General features: G+C 37.8%; 1 protein-coding gene across 2 annotated transcripts in view; it reads left to right on the top strand.

Annotated features, from left to right (window-relative positions):
* DISP1 (dispatched RND transporter family member 1) overlaps nt 1–19,771 on the top strand; it is an 87,492-nt gene extending 67,721 nt beyond the window's left edge. For both annotated transcript variants that reach the window (XM_084202921.1, XM_084202922.1), the window contains 6 exons: nt 3,859–3,888; nt 7,670–7,793; nt 8,778–8,905; nt 9,339–9,436; nt 11,551–11,648; nt 16,069–19,771. In XM_084202921.1, coding sequence (XP_084059047.1) covers nt 3,859–3,888; nt 7,670–7,793; nt 8,778–8,905; nt 9,339–9,436; nt 11,551–11,648; nt 16,069–19,713 — 4,123 coding nt within the window. In that variant the 3' untranslated portion in view covers nt 19,714–19,771. The remainder of the gene's footprint in view (nt 1–3,858; nt 3,889–7,669; nt 7,794–8,777; nt 8,906–9,338; nt 9,437–11,550; nt 11,649–16,068) is intronic.
* The last annotated feature ends 2,617 nt before the right edge of the window (nt 19,772–22,388 follow it).

Below are 22,388 nucleotides of genomic sequence, written 5' to 3' on the forward strand. Positions count from 1 at the left end.
TTTCACAACAGTTAGAAAACTCTTCAAAGTATGCTTTAAAACAGAGCCTGTTTTCCTAATTTTCTATTCTATGGCTACATTCTGCATGGTTTCTTGCACCCACTAAGGAAGCAGCAAGCCTTAATTCTTTAGGGTGTGAGGCCAAAGGGTTGCTTAGATTGATACCTTTCTCACAACCGCGGTTTGTGAGGAAAGCCTGAAAAAAATGCCTTGCAATATCTAGATACTTTTGTTGTCCTCTGACACATTCAGGTTTGTATTTCCCTGAAATGCATTAGATTAATGAAACATGCTGCATATGAAGTAAATCAGCCATAGTGTTATTATTAAGTTCCGTGCTGTGGAATATGTTTTGAAATACTGCCTTGTGCCATGTGATGTCCAGGTGACATGAATGTTATGAACTAGATTTAATAATACATAGGATTTCCAAAAGCTTGTTTTCCAGTGTGATATGAAATTAGGATCAAACTCCCCTCTATGATGTACCGTATTAACTTCCATGAGAAAACTCATTCAGTGCTGTAATCAAAAGGAGGCTTTGGCTTCCCTGGGAACCCAAAGTCAGGATGTTGCCATGTGGCACAGCATGTTCCCCTCCAGGGAGCTCAAGAATTGGTGATTATCTTTCTCAGATTGAAAAATATTTAAAGCAATCATATTTTTTATACCTGTGAACTGCCCCTATTCGAGTAGGTTTGTTCACACAGAAACAAATTGTTCACTGTTCACTGTTCAAAATACCAGTAGAAACACTGAGGTTAAGTGCTTATTTATGCTGGAAAGGTGAATAATTGGAGCTGTAGTAGTCCAGTCCAAAGCTGATCAATCCTCCTGATACTCAGTTATTTCCTAGAGTAAATTTGCTGATATTACAGCAGCCCTTTTTAAAGACACCATTCCTCCTTTTCAGCATGTTACACAGAAGGATGCTGGGCATCAAAATGCATTTCATACTGAGAAACATCTGGGGGTTTTAACCAATCAATTTATCTTTTCTTTATGTGTTTCTTAATTGTGTGATGTTCAGACAAAACTTGCCGCTAGGAAAGGACAGGATGAAGCAAAGCATGTGTTGAGCAGTGGCTGACACTCACAGTAAATGGTGCTAGAACAGAACCTGTCCTTTTCTTCCTCTTTTCCTTTTCCCCTCTTGGTGCAGAGTGTTTATTAGATTTTATCAGTGACTGTAGTTTGTGCAGTAACTTGGTTGTGCTGGTCTTGTCGCCAACAACTGTGATTGTCACTTTCTGCTATCAGACTTACGGGAACTAAGTACAAAGGTAATTTAATACCCAGATCAACTTGGCTTTTGTCCCAGCAAAAGAGTGGAATTCACCACTTCTTTCGCACAAGAACTGATAAGGGCTCTTTTTGTCCACGCTTTTCTTTTTTTTTTTTTTTTTGGAGGCTGATGGTGTTACTTAAACTGGCTCAATGAAAGTATAGCACTTCAAAAATTAGGTACAGCAACATTCCTTAAGTGGGAAAGATCTGGTTTTGTCATGCATTGCTGTATTTTAGAGCATAACTAAAGAATTTTGGGGCATAGTTTTCAGGGATAACTTTTCCTATTGACCAATATAATAAAGTCATCACAACAGCTGCAAGGGATTGGTTACCCTGCTGGAATTTACCCGAGTGTACCCAGGTTTTTTCAATGCATGCTTTTCAAAACAAAACAGTTTGATAGCATGTGTGACCTTTAACCCTGCCTAGCTTTGAAGAACTTAATCATCATCATTTGTTCAGCACTGAATATGTTTTGCAGGTGGAGGAAACAGAGGGAAATGTAGTTTGGTTTTGATGGGACCGGGGGAGGATGAGGAATGACTGTGTTGGTATTTTTACCCACTGTGTAAACCAAATTAGACAAATTTAATTTTAAAGTAGTCCCCATGCAGAAGAAAACAATTTAATCTGCTAATATAAACCGGAATTGTCATAGAATCTTTTATACAAGTCAGCATAAATACAAAGCCTGTACTAATCGTTGTTGGGTGGCTCTGCTTGTGCCAAAGTGCTGCCTGATACTGTTACTCACGGCAGAGCCTATTATGGCACAGACAAAAACAAGTGACTGAATATATATGAAAATTCAGATCTTTACAAATGAAAGCTAGAAATTAATGTTTGAATTACCTTACTAACAGTAAGTATGTCTGCTTATATTTTACTCTCATCTCTCATCAAACCCAGGATTCTATGCTGCAGTTTAAAAAATTGTTATTCCCAACACTGTGACTTTGCCCCCTTTTCCATACAGTCATGAAGGCACATTCAGCGTGTCCTCTGCCTTGGTGCAAGCTCGTTAAAGGGTCTGTCTGTCTTCATCCAGAGTCCTGTTACTGTTCACTTCAGGTTTGAGTGAGTTCTGACTTCAGTACCTGGTTTCTGATCCTCCAGTCTAGCCTGAGTTGGGAAAAGTTGATTTGGTGGTTGAGGCTGTAGATCAGACAATGAGCAGTCCCCCAAGCCTGCCACAGCTTCTTTTCAGCCTCAGGGAATTTACTGTTCAAAGTAATTTCAGAACTCAGTTCAGTTGGGTTTCTCTACATTCTGGCTGCTGGTGAGTCTGTTGTAGTGCTACCAGCAGCTTTTAGCATCAATTGGAAAATTTGGTATGTTCTGTACCTCTGGAAGTCAGATTTGTGCACCTAGTCTGAAGGTTGGTGACACTTCATAAATTTAATCTTTTGTGGCTGCATTCAACCGAAAATCTTTGTCTTTACCTTTCATTAATCCTTGAGTTACTCTGCGGCTAGAGAATGGTGAATCTGCTTTTCTCCAATTTTCTTGTGGCTGAAGGGAGCAAATCTTACTCTTGTGTAGTAGTAAAAAACTCTTACTACTTTGAAGAACAGCAAATTTCATTTCTATGTAGTGGATTAAGTTTTTCTGAAAATCTCTGAGGCGTCTGACCTGTTTATCTATGTGAAAGCATGCAAATCTATGCTTTGGCAACCTCAGTGTGATGTTACTAAGTGATCTATATTATGCAGGTACCTGCTTCTTAACTCAGTGCTTTCCATACTTTTTAGAAGAAGTAATATTATATGTGTCCTTGGTGGTAAAACAAATCCATATCTTAACTGAAGCCATTGTATGGTTACAGCTTCGGAGTGATTTTATGTCACATTCTTGAAATGACTTGCAGATTGTTTATGTTTACTGTTTATGTTTTTTTAAGTGTTTATGTTTTTTAGGTGAATCTTACTGGTCCAGTAGCTAAGAAATTGAAGTGCACACTGAACAGTGTTAGAATAATTTTCACTTGGGTTTGCTACCTCCTTCTCAAAATAATATACTTTATATTTGACATTTAAGAAGTAACAAAAACTTGGATAAAAATATTTTTTAGAGGCATCCTGTGTTATTCTACTTCCTGTATTATGGCAAGACGGAATTTATGGCCAAAATAATTTTTTTAAATGAAATTACAAAGGACAACTATGAAGTTTTGTGAATGACACTCAAAACATGGTGTTGTGGTTGTCTGTTTGCATCATATGCAAACTTTGTCATGATTTTCAATAGCATTGAATTTTTATCGTATTAGTTTATTTGGTCTCTTGTTGAAAACTGGCAAAGCCTCAGGAATAGTAATCCCAAAAATCAGCTGCATAAAATTCCACTTTTGAAAACCCAGCTGTCTGTAGCTGTAATTATTCTCTGAACTACTTGTTTGCAAAGACTCAATTGAATATGATTGTGAGCCTTTCAAAATAATTAATATCCTAAAATATCTGATTTTTATAATTTATTTTCTTACTTGTGTATGAGAATAATTAAACAAATTGGTGTGTGCATGCGTATTTCATGCATTCTTAATTACTCTCTTTTTTTCTCTTCTTTCAGGCCAGCCAGACCATTGAAGTTACCAAAAAGGTACGGTTCAGTGCTGTCACAGCTGTGGTTTGTGGAATTATAAAGGTGGTAGATGAGGTGAGGCCAAACTGTTATTCCCCATACAAAGCAAGACTAAGGAATATTCAAAGAAAAAAGTAAACATTCAAATTAAATCAGACTTTGTAAGTATTTCTTTAGGCAGCAGGTAGTAAACTTCTGCAACTGCCATGGGAAACCAGATACTATCAGCAAGGTCAAACAACATTTAGAAGAATTGATCTGCAATGGTCTCTAAATAAAGTCTGAAACAAGTAGCCAGGGCCAAGTTCTTTAAAGTCCCTAAAAACACATCTGTGAATCCTAGGGGAGCAGGAAGGGGATAGAACATGCAGGATATCCGAACTCAGGCTCGATTTACAGACAGAAAAGCAGTCTCCTCATTAATACTAGGCCAGAAATTTAAAATCTATGCAGGTTTCAGTGCTTCTTGTTTTCAACTATTTTAGGCATTTTTATTACAATCTGTGCCTGTATACTCCATGCCTCAGTAGTCTTTTGGTTAAGGACTGCTTTGAGAAATGGCTTGGTTGTATCATCAATAGTGATAAACAAACCCGACAGACAAGTTCTGAAAATTTTGTCATAGTAGTTTTTAATTCTTCTAATCCCCCATGCAATTTAGAACACTGGGTTTGGATTATATAGGCTCTGTAGAATGGCCAGAAAAAATAACAGACCATTGTATCTAAAACTGTCAGTGCTTCAGAATGGCAATAAGAAACCATCTCAAGTGAAAAGACATTAAAAACACAGCCCATCTTTAGGATTTGCTTTCAGTAAAGAGCAGGCCTGTTTATTAAATGTCATATAATATGTAAGTATTTGAGTTACAGAATCTGTGTGTTGATATGATTTGGGTCATACAAATATCTATTGTTTATAGTGACCTTTTTACAATACAGAAACTATCTATGGTAAATTTCTGTCTGTACAAACCTGAGGAGTGGTTGAACCTGAGAACATCTGTATATAGGAGTTGAATTGAAAGGTTTTTCAGTAGCCACATATTATGCCTAAAATGGGAAAAGAACCTAAACATTCTCTTTTTTACCTTCTCCTTTTGAAGAAAACATTTGAGGTCTTGGATCACCTTTAGACAAATTGCTTTATAACAGAGATGCTTTTAGTTGTGCTAAATATAGATTGAATTACCCTATCTCCTAAGCATTTTGAATTACTTAGAGCATGAACTTAAAAAAAAAATACTACTAAAATCAAACCTTTTTTTGGTGTGTAAAACCGTGACATAAAAAATGGTATTTCACTCAGTGTCAAACTTACATGAGTTCATCATTCAGTGCTGGAATATTTTGGATGAAACAAAACCAAGGTGTAAGTGTGGCTGTATGTCTAGGTCATTGCACGAACAAAAAATAGTTTTAATTAGGCATTCAAAAGTGGGAGGTTTTATCCTGATTTAAAAAAGTACTAAAGAATGTGCTTAGCACTAAGGATATCCTTTCTGAATGTGATTCCTTGTCACGGTGAGGGAAGTCTTGGACTCTTAATGTGAGAATCAGCAAGCTCCAAATTTATTGATAAGCACCAGACTTTTATACACAACAAGTAATAAGCTCAAGCATATTCTGTAAGCTAAGCAATCTATTGGTTATACTGCAATATCAGCTCTTCCTCATTCTTGAGAAATTACATTTCTGTTTCTCACATCTCATCTTCATTACTGTTATCGTACCACAGCTACGCTCAAGGACACAAGTTCTTACAGGTGCAGAAACTCAGATTAGCTGGGTTTGGTACTTTCTCAGTCCTTGGTCAGCTAACAAAAGTATGTCAGAGTGACCTCTACCCTGTAGCCATTCCTCCACAATTCCTCAACTGAGGAATTGATTGAAGCATTTTCCTTGGATTCAGGCATTTTCAGGCAAGTGGTCGTTTATGCCAAATCTGTCATGGTGGTGGCTTCCTCCTCACAGAGAAACAAAAAGTAACTAAACTCATGTTAGAGTTTTTTAATGAATAAAAAAATTTAAAACCTTCCATTTCTTTACAGTGGGTTGGGGTTGAGGCTGGTTTTAGGCAACTTGGTTGGAGCTGGAGCCCTGAGCAGCATAAATAATGCTCAGACAGGTAAAATTAAAAATAGAGTTGTCAGTCCTCTTGTCAGCCCATGTGAGTTTTGCTTATCTTTATCTCAGTATGTGGTAAAAGAAAGAAGAGAAATTTGCAGGTGTAAACAAGCACTTCGCTGTTTTTTGTATGTGGCTTATTATCACATTAAACACTTAGGACAGAGTTTCTTTTACAGCTGAAAGAATTTACCCAATTTAAAAGTGCTCAGCTGAGAATGGAACTGTAGAGACAACATGTCAAAGTGGTAAATCTGGCACTAGTGATGAATAGGAAAATAAATCTTTTGGGTATAACTTTTATGACTTCAGAGCAAATGTCTGTAATAGCTAGTCAGTCTAGCTTGGAGTTAAGAAAAACATTTAGCCCTATAAATAGGAAAATTCTATTAGGTCATTTACTTCACTTCTGCTTTGTACAATTGCTCATTTGGCAAACTGCCCCTTTGTGATTGACTTTAATGAAAACTTTGACTTCAGATTGCTTTGCAAGCTTTTGCTAATTAACCTCTTGTGTGAGCACGTCAGAATTATTCCATGTTTACTTAATGGGAAATGGAGAAACACCCAGTGCTTTGGATTTCCTTGCTCCTCAAAGCTGTACTTAGACCCCTAGAGGTGCCTATTTCCACATGCTATGGAAAAACAGGAATAAGCTTGCATATGCCATTGATTTTGTAGTCAGAGCACTAGGAGCCCACACCTGGAGGGGGGAGATGGACAATCCCTCCCTTCTTAGCAGCAGGACAGAAAATTTCAGTCAAGCTGATAATTGTATTGTGATTAATTAGCAAGTTGCTCTTAAAACTGAAAAAGAGCCATAATCTTTCAAGACAGTAGAAATAAGTAAAGGAGCTCTCTGCAGTAAACTTTCATGTTATGCCGCTTGAAGTTGATGAGGAAATAAGAGTGGAGATCTTGATCAATATTTAATGTGTACAGGGACCATTTGTATAGGATTCATAGCCTGTAATTATTTTTCTAATGTCTTTATGGGACTTCCTATACACTCTTTGCTCTCAATGTTAAACAATATTGCTTTTGAAACATAAACTCTATGAATTCAAGTCTTTATTGTAAGAAAAATCATTTAGAAATGAAGATTTCTTGATTTCACTTAATTTCTCTTGAATTAACAAAAATAAAAATATTTTACAAAAATAATGAAAATAAGGTTTGCATATAACAATTCTTACACTCATAAGATTTAGAATGAATTAGGTGTTAAAATCCAAGGATGGATGTTATGCTGTAAGACTAGACAGTTAATGTTAGTTTATATATCATGTTGCCAACCCTTTGCATCTTTGAAATATAACAGATTTCATGGATCATGAGTATGTAGGGTTTGAATATTTTTTTAATGACTATTTTAAAAATAGAGGAAGTGTTTTCTTTGGGTTCTACTTTAAAACAGATCGTTTTCTTTCTTGGATATTTTTCTTTAAAATGCATAAGTTTAAAAGAGATCCCAAGTAGTGACATTTTCTCTCACTAAATTTTTGACAAATCATCTTTTTCTAGTGTCTTGCAATCATGGATAAGCTTGCATTTTTTGTCAAAATCCTGGGGAAAAATAATAGTCTGATCTGAAAAGCTCCTGAGAGAAGTATGGATTAGTTCTGTGTGCAGCTTTTGTTGCTGTAGCACCTTTCCCTGCTCCTCTCCCATAGCTATGCTGCGCTCATCGCTGACTGGCCTGTGGTGGTCCTGGGCATGTGCACTGTGCTCATAGTGGTGTGTGCACTCGTGGGAATTTTAGTTCCAGATCTTCCAGATTTCTCTGATCCACTGCTGGTAAGTCAATACCCATTAGTTGTCCTGTCAAATAAGTATTTTTTGTTTGCCATGTTTTCCATTGGAACCAGTAAACAGCAAATGCAAGTAGAGCAATTGGTACAGTATTAAATCTTGACATTGGAGCGGCAAATGATAATACAAAGCGGCAGTTGTCATCAAAGTATATCACCCTCTAGTTTCCATGCCCTCTGCATTTTACTAAGGTCATGTGTCCTTCAACAGAACTGTGTCAGATTGAATAATGTAAATTCTTCCCAGTTTTAGATGTACAGCACAGACCATACGTTCTAAATCAGGTTTCAAAGAATGAAGACCAGGATCTGTTAAAAGGAGAGGGCATTCTGAGTCCCTTCTGAGGATGAAGTGATAGCCATATAGAAAGGATAGAAGTAATTTTTATCAGATACTATTAAATATTGCACTCATTTTTTAAATTTTTATGAGTTGTCTAAAGCATGAGTAGCTTTCGGGATTTTTTTTCATTGAAAATATGGCATTAAATCATTATCCTCAAATAAAAATAAACTGTTCCTGTAAGTTATTGGTATTTGCAGTATAGAATGTTATCTGTACAAATCCATATGTAATGGATATTTCTTGAAAACAGCCAAGTTGTTAAAATTGTTTCGAAATCACTTTCAAAATTATTTAAATATTTGCCTTATTCTTAATTAAGAGTGATAATTGAGATACAGAAGAGTACTTTGTAGAATGCCCTTCCTCTGAAAAGCAAGTGTTGAACATGGACTAAATCATCTCTTCTCAGGGAGAGCAGTAATGCATGCAAGAATTTTTAATCCCTCGTCACTCTCTACAATCAGTCATTATTTTGTCATGAAGCATTTTACCTCTAAAAGTAGATGCCTGGAGTAATTATGCTTCATAGTGAAAGCTATCCATCACTTTGATCATGTTTCCACTCTCCGGTTTGAGCTGAAGAATGAAAAGCATTAGTGGAATTTTGTGCTTCTCTCCCCTTAGGGTTTTGAACCCAGAGGGACAGCCATAGGACAGAGACTTGTCACATGGAACAACATGGTGAAAAACACAGGGTACAAAGCAACACTTGCAAACTACCCTTTCAAATATGCAGATGAGCAAGCTAAAAGGTAAGGCTTTATAGTAAAAATGCATTTTGTTTTATTGGTGGTTTTGTATGTATATCATGCTTTCACCAGTACGCTCTGAAGTTAATATATGTACTGCCACTGATTTCAATAAATACAGAATCTAATATTCTACAGTATTTAAGGCCTTTCATACCAGGCTAGATATTTCCCACTGCAAGCTTTTTAAAAAAATGTATAATTGTACTTTTCTCTATGGATATTTTTGGTGCTGGACTCAATTTCCTTTCATTTGAAGTCTCTTAATTTCAAGAAGAAATTAAATTACTGTTTCAGTTTTTGCATCCAAAAATCACATTGGTAAAAATATGTTTTCTCAGGTGTAAGAGCTGTTAAGCTGTGTGACTTGTTTGGATGGTGCTTCTTTTAATGATTTCTTTGCTAAGGTAAAGTGAAACCCTTTGTTCTGGTTTAGTCATCAAGATGACAGATGGTCAGATGATCACTATGAAAGAGAGAAGAGGCAAGCAGACTGGAACTTCCACAAGGATACCTTTTTCTGTGATATTCCAAGTAAGTGGAAAAAATGATACAAAGAAAGCTAAAAACTTCTGACAGTTCGGGGTTTTCTGAACTCTTGTGTATATTGTATGCCATATTAGGAAGATATTTTTAACTTAATATATAAGCACAATAAATACCTTCTTTCTCCTTGCAGAAATCTTGATAAAATTGGACTGAAATGTTTCAAAGTCGCTTTCAGAATTACTTGAAGATTTGCCTTATTGGTTCTATACTATTGGTTCTTTCTCAGGAAAAAAAAAGTGTATTTACTTGAAGTGCTTCCTTTAAGTGTTTCCATTTCCTGTAAGGAATTTTATTAGTTGTTGATAGTACTGAACATTGTAAAATCAGTGTTTTGTGTGTGGCTAGAGATGTAGTTCTTAATTCACGTTTGGGAAGAAGTTATGTTTTGTCCATGCCATTAACTTAATTCTAAAAAACCTAAATCAAAATACTTTTCCTGTGTATGTCCTAAAGGCATCCCCCAATTATATTTTGTACAGAATATAGGGGTTTATGTACGGAAAAAAAGTAGACACAAAAAAAAACAACAAAGAAAACATCCCCCTCAAAGAACCAGAAATAAAATGTCCCCACCTTAAAGCACTGTAGGCTATGAAGCTGACTAAGTTAAACTAGAGGACAAAAAAGACAAGGTCTTTTGACTTTTTACAAGGCATACTGCAGAACAGTTCTCCTGTTCTGGCAGAGAGATGTAGATCTTGCCTCTGTTCACAGAAGGACCTGAGCTCTTATGTGGCTACTTCCATGTGTGAGGACTGATAACAGAGCACAAAAATGCAATTGTGAAATTATTTGTTTAGATTACTTGGTTTAAGAGGGCAATGACCAGGGAAAACCGGTGTGAAGAACAGTTTTTTATTCTTTTTTTTCAATTGCAGTACAGTCTTAAATCTAAGTGCAAGGATGGGAGCAAGGTCATCATTTCTGCTCCTGTGAACAGAACCAAATTAGCATATAATGAGTGAGGGAGAGAAAATGTACTTGGTACTCTGCTGAGTATTCTTCAAGCAGAATTGACTCTTCTTTTCCAGGCTGCTGCTCTGCACAGTCTCACTCTCCTCCTTTCCTCGGCTCTTTCTGCATAGTCTCAGTTGTGACAGTCATGAAGGAATTGAATTTTTATGGGAAAATTTGCCAGTCCATTATGTAAAGAAAACTGTTGATTTCCTCTTGACCCACTTTTGTCATTCCTGGTATCTTTCTTTGTCTTCTCCAGGACCTCTAGATTTCAATTCCCTTGATCATAAACCATGGTTGGAGATCATAAAGCACTGCCCCTGAGTCTTTTCATTGCAGCTTTGTGGAAGGCAGAAATTCTGCAGCTTCACAGCAGTGGGGAAAATTCAGCCTTTTGGGTTTTTTTGATGTTTTAATTAATGTGATCATGTTTTGTAACCCAGAGTACCATACTGTGTTAGCCGATTGTATATATTTGTGTTTATTTGTATATATTTGTATATATTTGTATATATTGTGTTTATTTGTTTCCCTTGTGAGCTCTGCAGACAGATCTCATTGCCACTAAATAATTATTTGCTTTCCTAAATCTGTCTTCTGATAAATGTGATTTAATTTGTAATTTAAGCTCCATGGGTCTAAACTATGGAATTCTTGAAAATGGCCTCAAGGATATCACAACAATTTTCACTGCAGTCATTTGCTTCTAAAGCAAGAACATTCTTGTAGAAACAGCTTTATAATTATTATTTATATTCCCAAATGACTTACTAAATCAGCCTTTGATTACTGTTATCAGTGTACTGCCATTATACTGTGCCAAGAATTTCATAGTTTGCTGATTAGATCTTCTGATTTTTGTTTGTCATATTTCAGAAGATAGTTTTCTTGAATAGAAGTGTGTAGAGTTTCTGAGTGGTGTGTAGTATTGAAGATGCCATATTTACTATAAGCACGTTAAGGAAATGGAAACTTTCATGTGGAGTGAGTCTTACAGATAAACAGCTCATCTTGAAAAGGAGGTGAATTCCCATGACTTGACAAAGATTTCCCATGTGCCATTTGAATGGTGGGATTTTGCCTCAGCCTTTGATACCAGGCCCACCCAAACAGTCAGTAAAAACCCCCTTCTGTAATTTCAGGTGATCGCTATTCACGAGTGGTGTTTACATCAACAGAAGGGGAGAATTTATGGAATTTGAATGCAATTAAGTCAATGTGCAATATAGACAACTTGAGGGTAAGTCAATTTGGCATTTGTTTCACTTGCAAATACAGAGCATGCATTTGAAACTTTGTTTTGCTGCCCACTGCCATCCAGTAATATATGAGAGGACTTTTATGTGGTTCAACTCCTGTCAAATGATCAGTCAGCATGTACATGCAGTTAAAAAACAACTTTGAATTTGTAGATCAGGTTATATATTGGGTAATTTCTTTGAGTTTTCTACTACTAGCATCCAGAATTGGGTAGAATAGGGTTGCTTCAGGAAAGGACTATCTTAACTTTTACTGTGTATTTCCTTATAGAATATTATTCTATGGAGTTTTGTTCTTGGGTCCCAGCAAATATTTGATTTTTCTTGTGTTTTCACCTCCAGGTGAACTAACTATAATCTCATAATATATGCATTTTTCTCTGACACCCAGTGGATCACTCAAATTAATTTTTTTTTTGTTAGTTTAGAATAGGCTGTTAAATGGACAGCAAAGGAACTTAGATCAAATAGCTAGAGATACTAATTTTCATTTAAACTTTATCTGTAAAATATAAGCTTGTCACTTGCTGGAGCAAACTCCTTTGAACTGAGTACCAACGAACTTCTGGTTCACATACTGATGACTTTGCATGGAAATGAAGCAATATGTTTTTCATCTGTTAATACTGAACAAATTATTTCCACTTTGCTCTTCTCCAAAACAAAAAGAATCTTAGACAACTTAATTCATATTTCTCATTTATTTAATGAGAAATATTGTCATTATTAGATTGATCATTGCCAATTAGACAACTGTATTAATTTAGCAAATTCCCAAACTATTTTCTCTACAACAGCCATCATTTGCTGGCTTAAAATGTTGAACTGTAGTGGAACATTGTATAATGAATCTCCCTTAGCAGTCTGCTGACCGACATTTTGTCCTGGTTAGCTCCCTTGTTGGAAGTGAGTTTTGTCCTCACATGCTTGTTAAATGTTCATTATTTCCCCATCAGAGATGATTGCACTGACAGGATGGCTCATGTGGTTTTATCTCTTTTTTCTTGCAATCAGAATGAGCCCGGTGAGCAAGAGTATGGGATCTAAAGCAGCCCAGCTCAGTTTTGAATGAGCTGAGCTAGGGAGTCATCACATCACCAGTTCAATCAGGAGATCCCGGGGAGAATAACCTTTAACAAGGGTAAAAATTGAGGCTGAGGGAGGAGATGCTAATTTGTGCACTTACTATAGAGGTTCAGTTGCACAGGCAGCTAATGCAGGTAAATCCTGCATCATTGTGCAGATCATTGCAAAGCAATGCAGTCTGAGTTAAAAAACATCATTCTGTTTAACAGAAGATGGTTAATTACCTCTGAAGAGTATCTCTCTAATGATTGCATTACTACTGAGAATTGTTTCTTTTGTTCCTCCCCATCTGCTCACCTTGATAAAAATGTATTATATCAAAAACGGCTATAACTTCTGAGGGAAGGATGAAACTACTTTACTACAACAAACAAGGCCCATAAAACCAGTTCTTCCTTTGAAATAAGAACACTTCAGAAAATGAAATGTTTGATGTGTCATCTACACCCACAACTGTGTAGATATTTATAAAGAATATTGTTGTACATAATGGCCTCGTAGATCTTTCTTTGTAAATTACTTAGGAATAAAGAAATTTAACACATCTGCTGAGCAGAACAATAGTGCATCATGGTAGCAGCATTGATTTTTAGCTAGTTAGTATGGAAAACAAGTATGGTTAGGTTTTGGTATTTTTGCTGGTCTGTGTATATAAATTTATTTTAAAAATTAGATACTCAGGGCTCAGAAAGGGATGAAGTTTTTTTCATAGTTTCTTTTTAAATGCTTGTTACTTACAAATAACATTTTAAAATATTTGAACACTTTCTGGCAATTTTTAAGTACTTCTGACACTTCTTAGAACTCACAAAGTGCTGTGATATGTTCCACTTTTAAATGCTAAGTTCTGCTAGCAGCCAATCCCTAGGGAGGCAGAGGATGCTGACTGGCACTGCAGCCATAACAAAAAATCGATGACTTTGGTGACCTTCTGGTCTTACAGACTCTTTTCTGGCTGTAGTTATTTTTGGTTTTGAGCTCCTGTTTGTTTAGGCCACAGTTCTGTTGAATTAAGTGGAAAAGCTTTCTGTTTCAAAGACAGGAAAATCAGGCGCTGCTTGCTGGAAGTGCAAACCTTTGAATTTATGTATCTTTCTGATGATAAGCAGGATATCAGCACCAACTAGTACTGGCTTTAGTATGGAACTAACAGCATATCCTCTATGTATTAATTGTATTCCCATCTGCTTGTAACTACTTTAACTATAGGTTTTACTGACATTTAGGAGCTCTACCCTGCAGCTGTTCAGCATATGCAAGTCCTATAATCATCCTGGAAACTTTATACACAAAATAGTTACAGGAGGTGTTCTCATTTTTTTACTACTTGGATAAGAGGAGCTTTTTTTTTTTCACCTGTTAATTGCAGAATGTTTTCCCTATAAACTGTAAACAGTTATTTTATAAACTTTAATGACTGTATATTATGTCTTAAGACTGCTTCCCCAAAGCAGTGGATTTTTGATTCCCTGTCACTGCAGAGAGCCATTTGGGCAGATCTGCCCCCAGATGTGTGCAGGTTGCACAGTTTAATTTCCTTACTTGTTCCAAAGTAAATTGAAGTGGTGCCAGTGGCAGAGCAGGTCTGGAAACACCAGAATGACCGTTCCAGTTCCTTTGGATCACCAACAAAGCCTAATGCTACAATTATTAACATTTTATGTAGTTTTTTAATGAGCTATTAGGACCTAAGTTTAGTATTTTACTTTCTAATTTCCAGCCACCAGCTCATGTTACTTCATCTTTGGCAGCAGTTACTTTGCCAGTGAATGTTTATGGCCTGCAGCAGGTGTAGAAGAACAGTGTATAAACCTCATTGTCCCATCTTGAAAGAAGACAATCAATCCTTACCTCCCAGTTTGCCTATTATATCCTCATAGGACTAACCTGGAGATGTGCCATGAAAAACACAGATATGCTATTCCAGATACGCTGCTTCCTTTTATTTAGTTGGTCGTTCAGTTTTTCCTGAGTTTTCATGTTTGAGTGTTTTTATCTGGAAACCATCAAACGTGAATTTTCCTGTTTTTTTGAAATGTCAATTTGTTATTGTTCAGAAACTGGTTGACAAAATTTGGTCCATATTAAAGCTTTTATAACTGCTTAGAGAAATCCCTAAGTGTATTTTTTGGTCTGCATTATGAAGGATTGCTAATAATAAGCCTGTGCAATTTTGCTGAAGAAAAAAAAGAAAAAAGAGGCTAAGTGGTTTCTTTCAGATCACTTAAATTTAAAGCATACATGGACAACTGTTTCAGTATGCACTCCTATAAAATCTGAAGAACATGGCTTTATTTATGTGACTGTATTAATATGTGTAAGATTCTGTGTAACTTGATCAAAACATAAATTTGACATATATCTTAACTATTTGAAGGACTAATTCTACTTTGTCACATATAACAGAAGTTCTGGTTTTGGAGACTTTTATTCCTTGTGCTCTACAAAGATTGAGTTTTCTCATCTTGAGAGAATTTCCCTGATCTAGCCTTGTTAGAGTTTCATTTCTGGTTTATAGTTACTTTCAGTTTGTGTAGAAATGTCTTGAGGTGATTTAGCTAAGTCATGCTCTTACTGTCTTCAACTAAATCTGGAGTACTCTGGAAATAAAAGAAAAATATCCCCATAAGGGATTAAGAGTCACTTGGTTGAGGAGCCTCTTTAACCAGAAGTTGCCGTGCAGTGTTCAGAGGCATGACTTGGTATTATTACGTCGTGCTTTGGAAATCCTGCACGTTTAGGGACATGCAGTGCCTGGGTGGCAGGCAGAGCTGTTTGGGGACACTGCCTGCCAGCTGTACAAGAGCTAAAAGAGATTAATAAAATCAGGGTTGTAGAAGAGAGATCAGGTGATGGAAGCTGTCACATCCTTCCTTTCAGGATGGTAAGTCCTTGCCTCGCCTAGGAACTTCGGGATATGTATGATTCTAAGCAGAATAAAACTTCACTGATGTATGGCTGATTGCTTATTCTCAGGGGTATAGCATGAGATAATAGAAGAGAGTTAACAGTCCTTAGACTGGAAAGAAACAAAACACCTCAGTGGATCTTCAAATAATACTCTTTAACACTTTTGCAAACTCTGTGGCACTGTGACAAGTCTGTATACTTGCTGGTTTGGTCTGCTGCATGTAAGAGGACACTGATCAAAAGCAGTGTGTGTGGAAATAAGAATTTAATATGTTAACACCAAACGTTAATGTAAACTGAATTTTCATAATTTAAAGTAATTTCTTGGGTTGGTTTTTTTTGGTTACTGAATATTTCAGACTGTTGCTTTAAATTGGATTTGTCTCCCTGTCTGTCTTTATACAGATCAGATCCCATTCCCAGTTTGGTGATCTCTGCCAGAGAGCCACTGCTGCTTCATGCTGTCCCAGCTGGACACTAGGCAACTATATTGCTATTCTGAACAACAGGTCATCGTGTCAGAAAATTGTCGAACGGGATGTCTCTCACACCCTAAAGCTGCTTCGCACTTGTGCCAAATACTACTACAATGGGACCCTGGGGCCAGACTGCTGGGACATGAATGCCAAAAGGAAGGACCAACTCAAGTGTACAAACGTGCCTCGAAAATGTACCAAGTACAATGCAGTTTACCAGATCCTTCACTACCTAGTGGACAAGGATTTCCTAAGCCCAAAGACAGCTGACTATGTATTACCAGCTTTAAAATACAGCATGCTCTTCTCTCCCACTGAGAAAGGGGAAAGCATGATGAGTATTTACCTAGATAACTTTGAGAACTGGAATGCTTCTGATGGTGTAACAACCGTCACGGGGATTGAGTTCGGAATAAAACATAGGTTGTTTCAAGATTATCTGTTGATGGATACTGTGTATCCTGCCATAGCCATTGTAATTGTCCTGTTAGTTATGTGTGTGTACACCAAGTCCATGTTTATCACGCTGATGACTATGTTTGCAATCATTAGTTCCTTGATTATATCTTATTTTCTCTATCGGGTAGTATTTAATTTTGAGTTCTTTCCATTCATGAATCTCACAGCATTGATTATCCTTGTTGGGATCGGAGCAGATGATGCTTTTGTCTTATGTGATGTTTGGAACTACACAAAGTTTGATAAACCTCATGCTGGCACCTCTGAGACAGTGAGCATCACATTGCAACACGCTGCTCTTTCCATGTTTGTCACAAGTTTTACAACCGCTGCTGCCTTCTATGCTAATTATGTCAGCAATATCACAGCAATCAGGTGTTTTGGTGTTTATGCTGGCACAGCCATTCTGGTTAATTATGTTTTGATGGTTACATGGCTGCCTGCTGTAGTTGTATTACACGAACGATATCTTGTCAATATTTTCAGTTGTTTTAAGAAACCTCAGCAGAGGGTATGCAACAACAAAAACTGCTGGACAGTGTTGTGCCAAATGTTCCACAAGATTATTTTTGCAGTCTCAGAAGCATCCAGGATATTTTTTGAGAAAGTTTTGCCATGCATTGTTATAAAATTTCGGTATATTTGGCTTTTCTGGTTCCTTGCCTTAACAATTGGTGGAGCATATATCGTGTGTGTAAATCCAAAGATGAAACTGCCGTCGTTGGAGCTATCAGAGTTTCAGGTGTTTAGGTCTTCTCACCCATTTGAACGATACGATGCAGAATATAAAAAACTTTTTATGTTTGAACGTGTCCACCATGGAGAAGAGCTCCACATGCCAATTACCGTAATCTGGGGTGTCACACCTGAGGATAATGGTGACCCTTTAAACCCTAAAAGCAAAGGAGAGCTGCAGCTAGATACCAGTTTTAATATTGCTAGCCCAGCTTCGCAGGTTTGGATTTTACGTTTCTGTCAAAAGTTAAGAAATCAAACCTTTTTTTATCAGACAGAAGAACAAGACTTCACAAGCTGCTTCATTGAAACATTTAAGCAGTGGATGGAGAATCAAGACTGTGATGAGCCATCTCTTTATCCCTGCTGCAGCCACTGGAGCTTTCCATACAAACAAGAAGTTTTTGAATTATGTATCAAGAGAGCTATAATGGAGCTAGAAAGAAGCACAGGGTACCATTTAGACAGCAAAACCCCAGGGCCTCGCTTTGACCTTAATGACACCATCAGGGCAGTGGTGTTAGAGTTCCAAAGCACCTACCTCTTCACACTGGCTTATGAGAAAATGCATCAGTTCTACAAAGAGGTGGACTCATGGATTTCAAGTGAGCTTAGTTCTGCTCCTGAAGGTCTTAGCAATGGTTGGTTTGTGAGTAACCTTGAATTTTATGATCTTCAGGACAGTCTTTCTGACGGTACTCTGATTGCCATGGGCCTTTCAGTTGCCGTTGCATTTAGCGTAATGCTTCTTACAACTTGGAACATAATCATAAGCCTTTATGCAATAGTTTCAATAGCTGGAACTATTTTTGTCACTGTAGGTTCTCTGGTTCTTCTTGGGTGGGAGCTGAATGTGTTGGAATCTGTCACAATCTCAGTGGCTGTTGGCTTGTCAGTGGACTTTGCTGTTCATTATGGAGTGGCTTATCGCTTGGCCCCAGACCCTGACCGAGAGGGGAAGGTCATTTTTTCTTTAAGCCGTATGGGTTCTGCTATTGCAATGGCTGCCTTGACTACATTTGTAGCTGGGGCAATGATGATGCCCTCGACAGTGTTGGCATACACTCAGCTTGGCACTTTCATGATGCTCATAATGTGCATTAGTTGGGCTTTTGCAACATTCTTTTTCCAGTGCATGTGCCGATGCCTTGGGCCCCAGGGCACTTGTGGCCAGATCCCACTACCAAAAAAACTGCGGTGTAATGCCTTCTCTCAGGCCTTTTCAGGACCCCAAGGGGGCAGAAGTCAAAACAAATCGCATCCTGTTAGCAAGTACCACCTGGACTCCAGAAGCCAAAATCCAGAAATGGAGCATGAGCACTATGAGCTTGAACCTCTGGCATCACAAACCAGAATCTGTAACCCTGCAGAGAAAGTGACATATGAAGAAACTCATATCTGCTCAGAGCTCTTCAGCAGCAGGCCCCAAAACTCATCTGTGCCTATGCATCCAGCCTATAATAGTGAAGTGAGTAAAGGCATCAAAAATGTTGCTAATTCATCTGTGCTCCAGACCTCTATTGACCAACACACCATATGCCCAGTTTTCTCTCAGAACAGGCAGTGTAGCTGTCCTGATGCATATAAGCAGGTGACAGTGAAGTGGAGTCCGCACTCCTGTCAGCAGTTAAGTGACACCTTCTGTTACCAGTGTTCTCCCTCCCCGGGGACCATGCAGATCCAAAGCTCTGTAGCTCCTATAAATGCTTTACAGCAAGCTGCCGAGGGTTACATACATCCAGTCCAGCATATCCTCCACTGCGGCTGCCTTCAAGGAAGGCTCAAAAGAACGATGACACAAAACTCTCTGCCTAAAAATTTTTTCCTCCAGTCCGTGCAACAGTTCCAGGCACATCAAAGAATAAACAGGACAGATGCACATGCTCATCAAAACCTGGAGGAAAATGTAAGAACTGTTCCAAAGGTGATGAGCTCCTCACAGTTCCTCTGCCGAAATGCAGCACCTCTAATAGTGTGTTGCTCTGAATGTGAGAACAGCGTCTCAAATAACCAAAAGGGATTCTGTCAGCAGACAGACAAGTCTGATGAAAAGGGTGGTACAGAAGCAAACGGGGTGGAAAGCAAGAAAGCCTCTGAGTCAAAGCAGAAAAAGAAAGCTGAGAGCAAGATAGATCAGTGTTCTTTGCAGAATGACCGAGTTTTGAAAGCAGACCAAAATGATAAAAAACACCTGCTGACCAGGTCAGGGAGAGAGGCTCGCTCTGAGGGTTGCCATGAAAGTTCACACTGTTGTGGCAAGGCAATTGCAGTAAAGTGCAATTCTGTTGACTGTCAAATGCCAAACATCGAAGCCAATGTGCCTCCTATGTTAATGCGCCCAGAACTTTCCAATGAAAGTTTGTTAATAAAAACACTATAATAAACCTTTAATTTGGCAATCCTGCGTCTTTCTTTTAAAAATAAGTTTAAAGCACTAGAAAGGAAAGTACTGAATAAATATGAAATATAATTTGCCTTTTGGAATGAAAAATGTATTTTATAGAACAATAACATTTATACATTTCATAAAGCCATTACATGTACTAAAACCTGATGTTGTCCAGAATGTTTTTTTGCTATAATCATAAGGTGGATTATGCTTCGTTTAGATTTTGTTCCAGGGCATTAGTGTTTGATTTCTCCTTATAAACCATCTCAAGAAATAAAGCATTACAAAGAAGCTCTCTCTGTTCTGAAGCCAGGGCTTGTGAGATCAATAACATTTGGGACAGACTGAGGTTGCCACATTTACTGAGTACATAATTTACCTGTATTTTTCTGCTGCCTTGGCAGGCTTCTGCACACTTTGAAATGCCAGCAGAACTGTAACTGTGTACTTTCAGGATTGTTTGACAGGCCAGCTCTGCAGGGTAGCCTGTTTGGGAAATATTTTTAATTATTCATCCTAACAAAATCTAAAGAAAAGCTCCTGGAGGTCTACAATCTTTGCACTGCCTGTGTTGCATTTCTGTATATATAGTGCAGTAAAACATTTTAAACTGCCTTTCTGGCAGTTACTGTATAGACTTTACCATTGCATACCAGAGAATACAGGTGGAAACAATAGTCAGTGAACATTATTGACTTCTCAGTGATGACAACAAAAATACAGTTTATGCCGACAGATGTATGTAAAATCAGGACTTGTAAAATTGGACATGAAGTGCCTTGCAATACTGAATTTCTTCCCACAGAGTTAATTATTGTGGAGAAAGGTGTAGTTAATGCACAGGCTCTAGACTTACTGCCAACGGTATCAGGTTAAGTCAACTCAAAAGGCTCACAAACATAAATTAAAATATTGTGTTCTGAGTGTTCTAGCTGGAGAAGTACCCAGATGAAGTTACTAAACTAAACCATGTAACCAAGATGTGGGATTTCAGATGTTATATCTGTGTAAGTACAGGGTTTAGTCACATGATACCTGTGGGTAATCATGGGAATACTTGCTGGTTTTATCACTTCGGGAGGGTGGATTTGAGAGCTGGAACTGTGTAGTGTGTCATAATTTCTGAGTATCTTAATGACAAATCTCTTCATTTCATCGCTTGGTTATGCTGGTGATGTTGATTTATGAGACACAGAAGATAGATTTCATGGGCTGATGTGATATCAGGTACTTGGTGTGTAATGAATCACTGGAGGAAAAGCTTGGATAATTCCGTCCTAGTGTTCATGTTGGAGGCATACAGAAGGTTCATATGCAACAAACCACTTTGGTTTGGCTGGGAGTAGTGATGTTAGTGCTTTTATGTCCCAGTGACTGGAAGAGGTTGAAATCGACAGAAAAACCTAAATTAGTTTTACATGGTTTAAGAAGAGTATCATTCTTTCTTAATTATAAAATAAAACTCAGTTTTAGTTTCCTTGGAACTTGTCACTCAGTTTAGAGCCTGATTCTTTAGCCGGTAGTGGGAGTTTTCTGTGCACTACAGACACGATTAAGTATAAGCTAACACTTGCAGTGCTAGCAATCTAAAGAAATTTAAGGGAGTAAGAAATAAAGTGGACTGTTGCTGTTGTCCAGCTTTTTTTCTGCCCGCCACACCTGCTTGAGTGTAGTTTGTCAGATCTTGTCAAAGCAGCATGTAATGCTTACCACAGTGCCTGTCACATGAGTTGTCATTCGCAGCTTTGAGACATGGGCCTTCGGGGAGGTCCCCAGCCAATGTGTCTACAGAACAGAGAACTTTGTCAGCTGATGAGCTCAAAATGAGATTTTTCCCTAAGCCAGTTTTCCATCCTGCATTCTGGGTAAGGAAACCACGTTCAATTGCTTGTATTAATAACTAGTTTTGAAACGGTGATGTAAGTGATAGAGATTATTGTTATGTTTCCATAATGATTTGTTCTTAAGAGCTGATACAGGGAGAAAAATGGGGCAGATAAGGAGTTCTGGTGTAATGCACTCTTAGGAAAGATTAAAATGAACTAATGTGCTTGGCTAGTGAGCAGGATCACTGCTGTATCTGCCTTTTGTTGTTGCAGTAGTATTCATCAAATTATAATAAGCAGCTAAGTTCAGCTCCATGAGCAGCCTCTGGGCTGACTGACAGAAGCTCATAGCCAATGGGAGCTTTCCTAGGATGCGGGCATCTTAGTGGTTCAGAGTCTGGAGACACGGAGATAAACCAATGACCTGCCACGACCTGGGAGTTTGGAAGGCGATAAAAGGGTGCAAAACACAATAAATGATGCTATTGTCTGATGACCAAAAGGGAGTTTGTCTTGCATTACATCTCAGACGTACAAACATCATGGATGCTACTTAATATTTTGTGCCATTTCCTCCCTGCAAAGTGCTTTATCTTTTCCAAATTGGTTAGCTGGACAAGGAGCAATTACTAGCTTAGATAAGTTTGATACTAATGGATGAAGCACCATGTTGTGTGTGTGCTGCATCTGTGTCAATTCAGACTCTAAAACCCAAGCCAGTGCAACTCCTGGAGAGAGGAAGAGAATAGGAATTGGTTCCAGTGACAGATGAGGGTAGATGAGGGTATGCATTACTCCATCCCTAGAAAATCCAGGAGAGAAATGAATAAGTGCTAATAA

The sequence above is a fragment of the Fringilla coelebs genome (genome assembly GCF_963513975.1).
Source record: "Fringilla coelebs genome assembly, chromosome: 3".
NCBI lineage: Eukaryota > Metazoa > Chordata > Aves > Passeriformes > Fringillidae > Fringilla > Fringilla coelebs.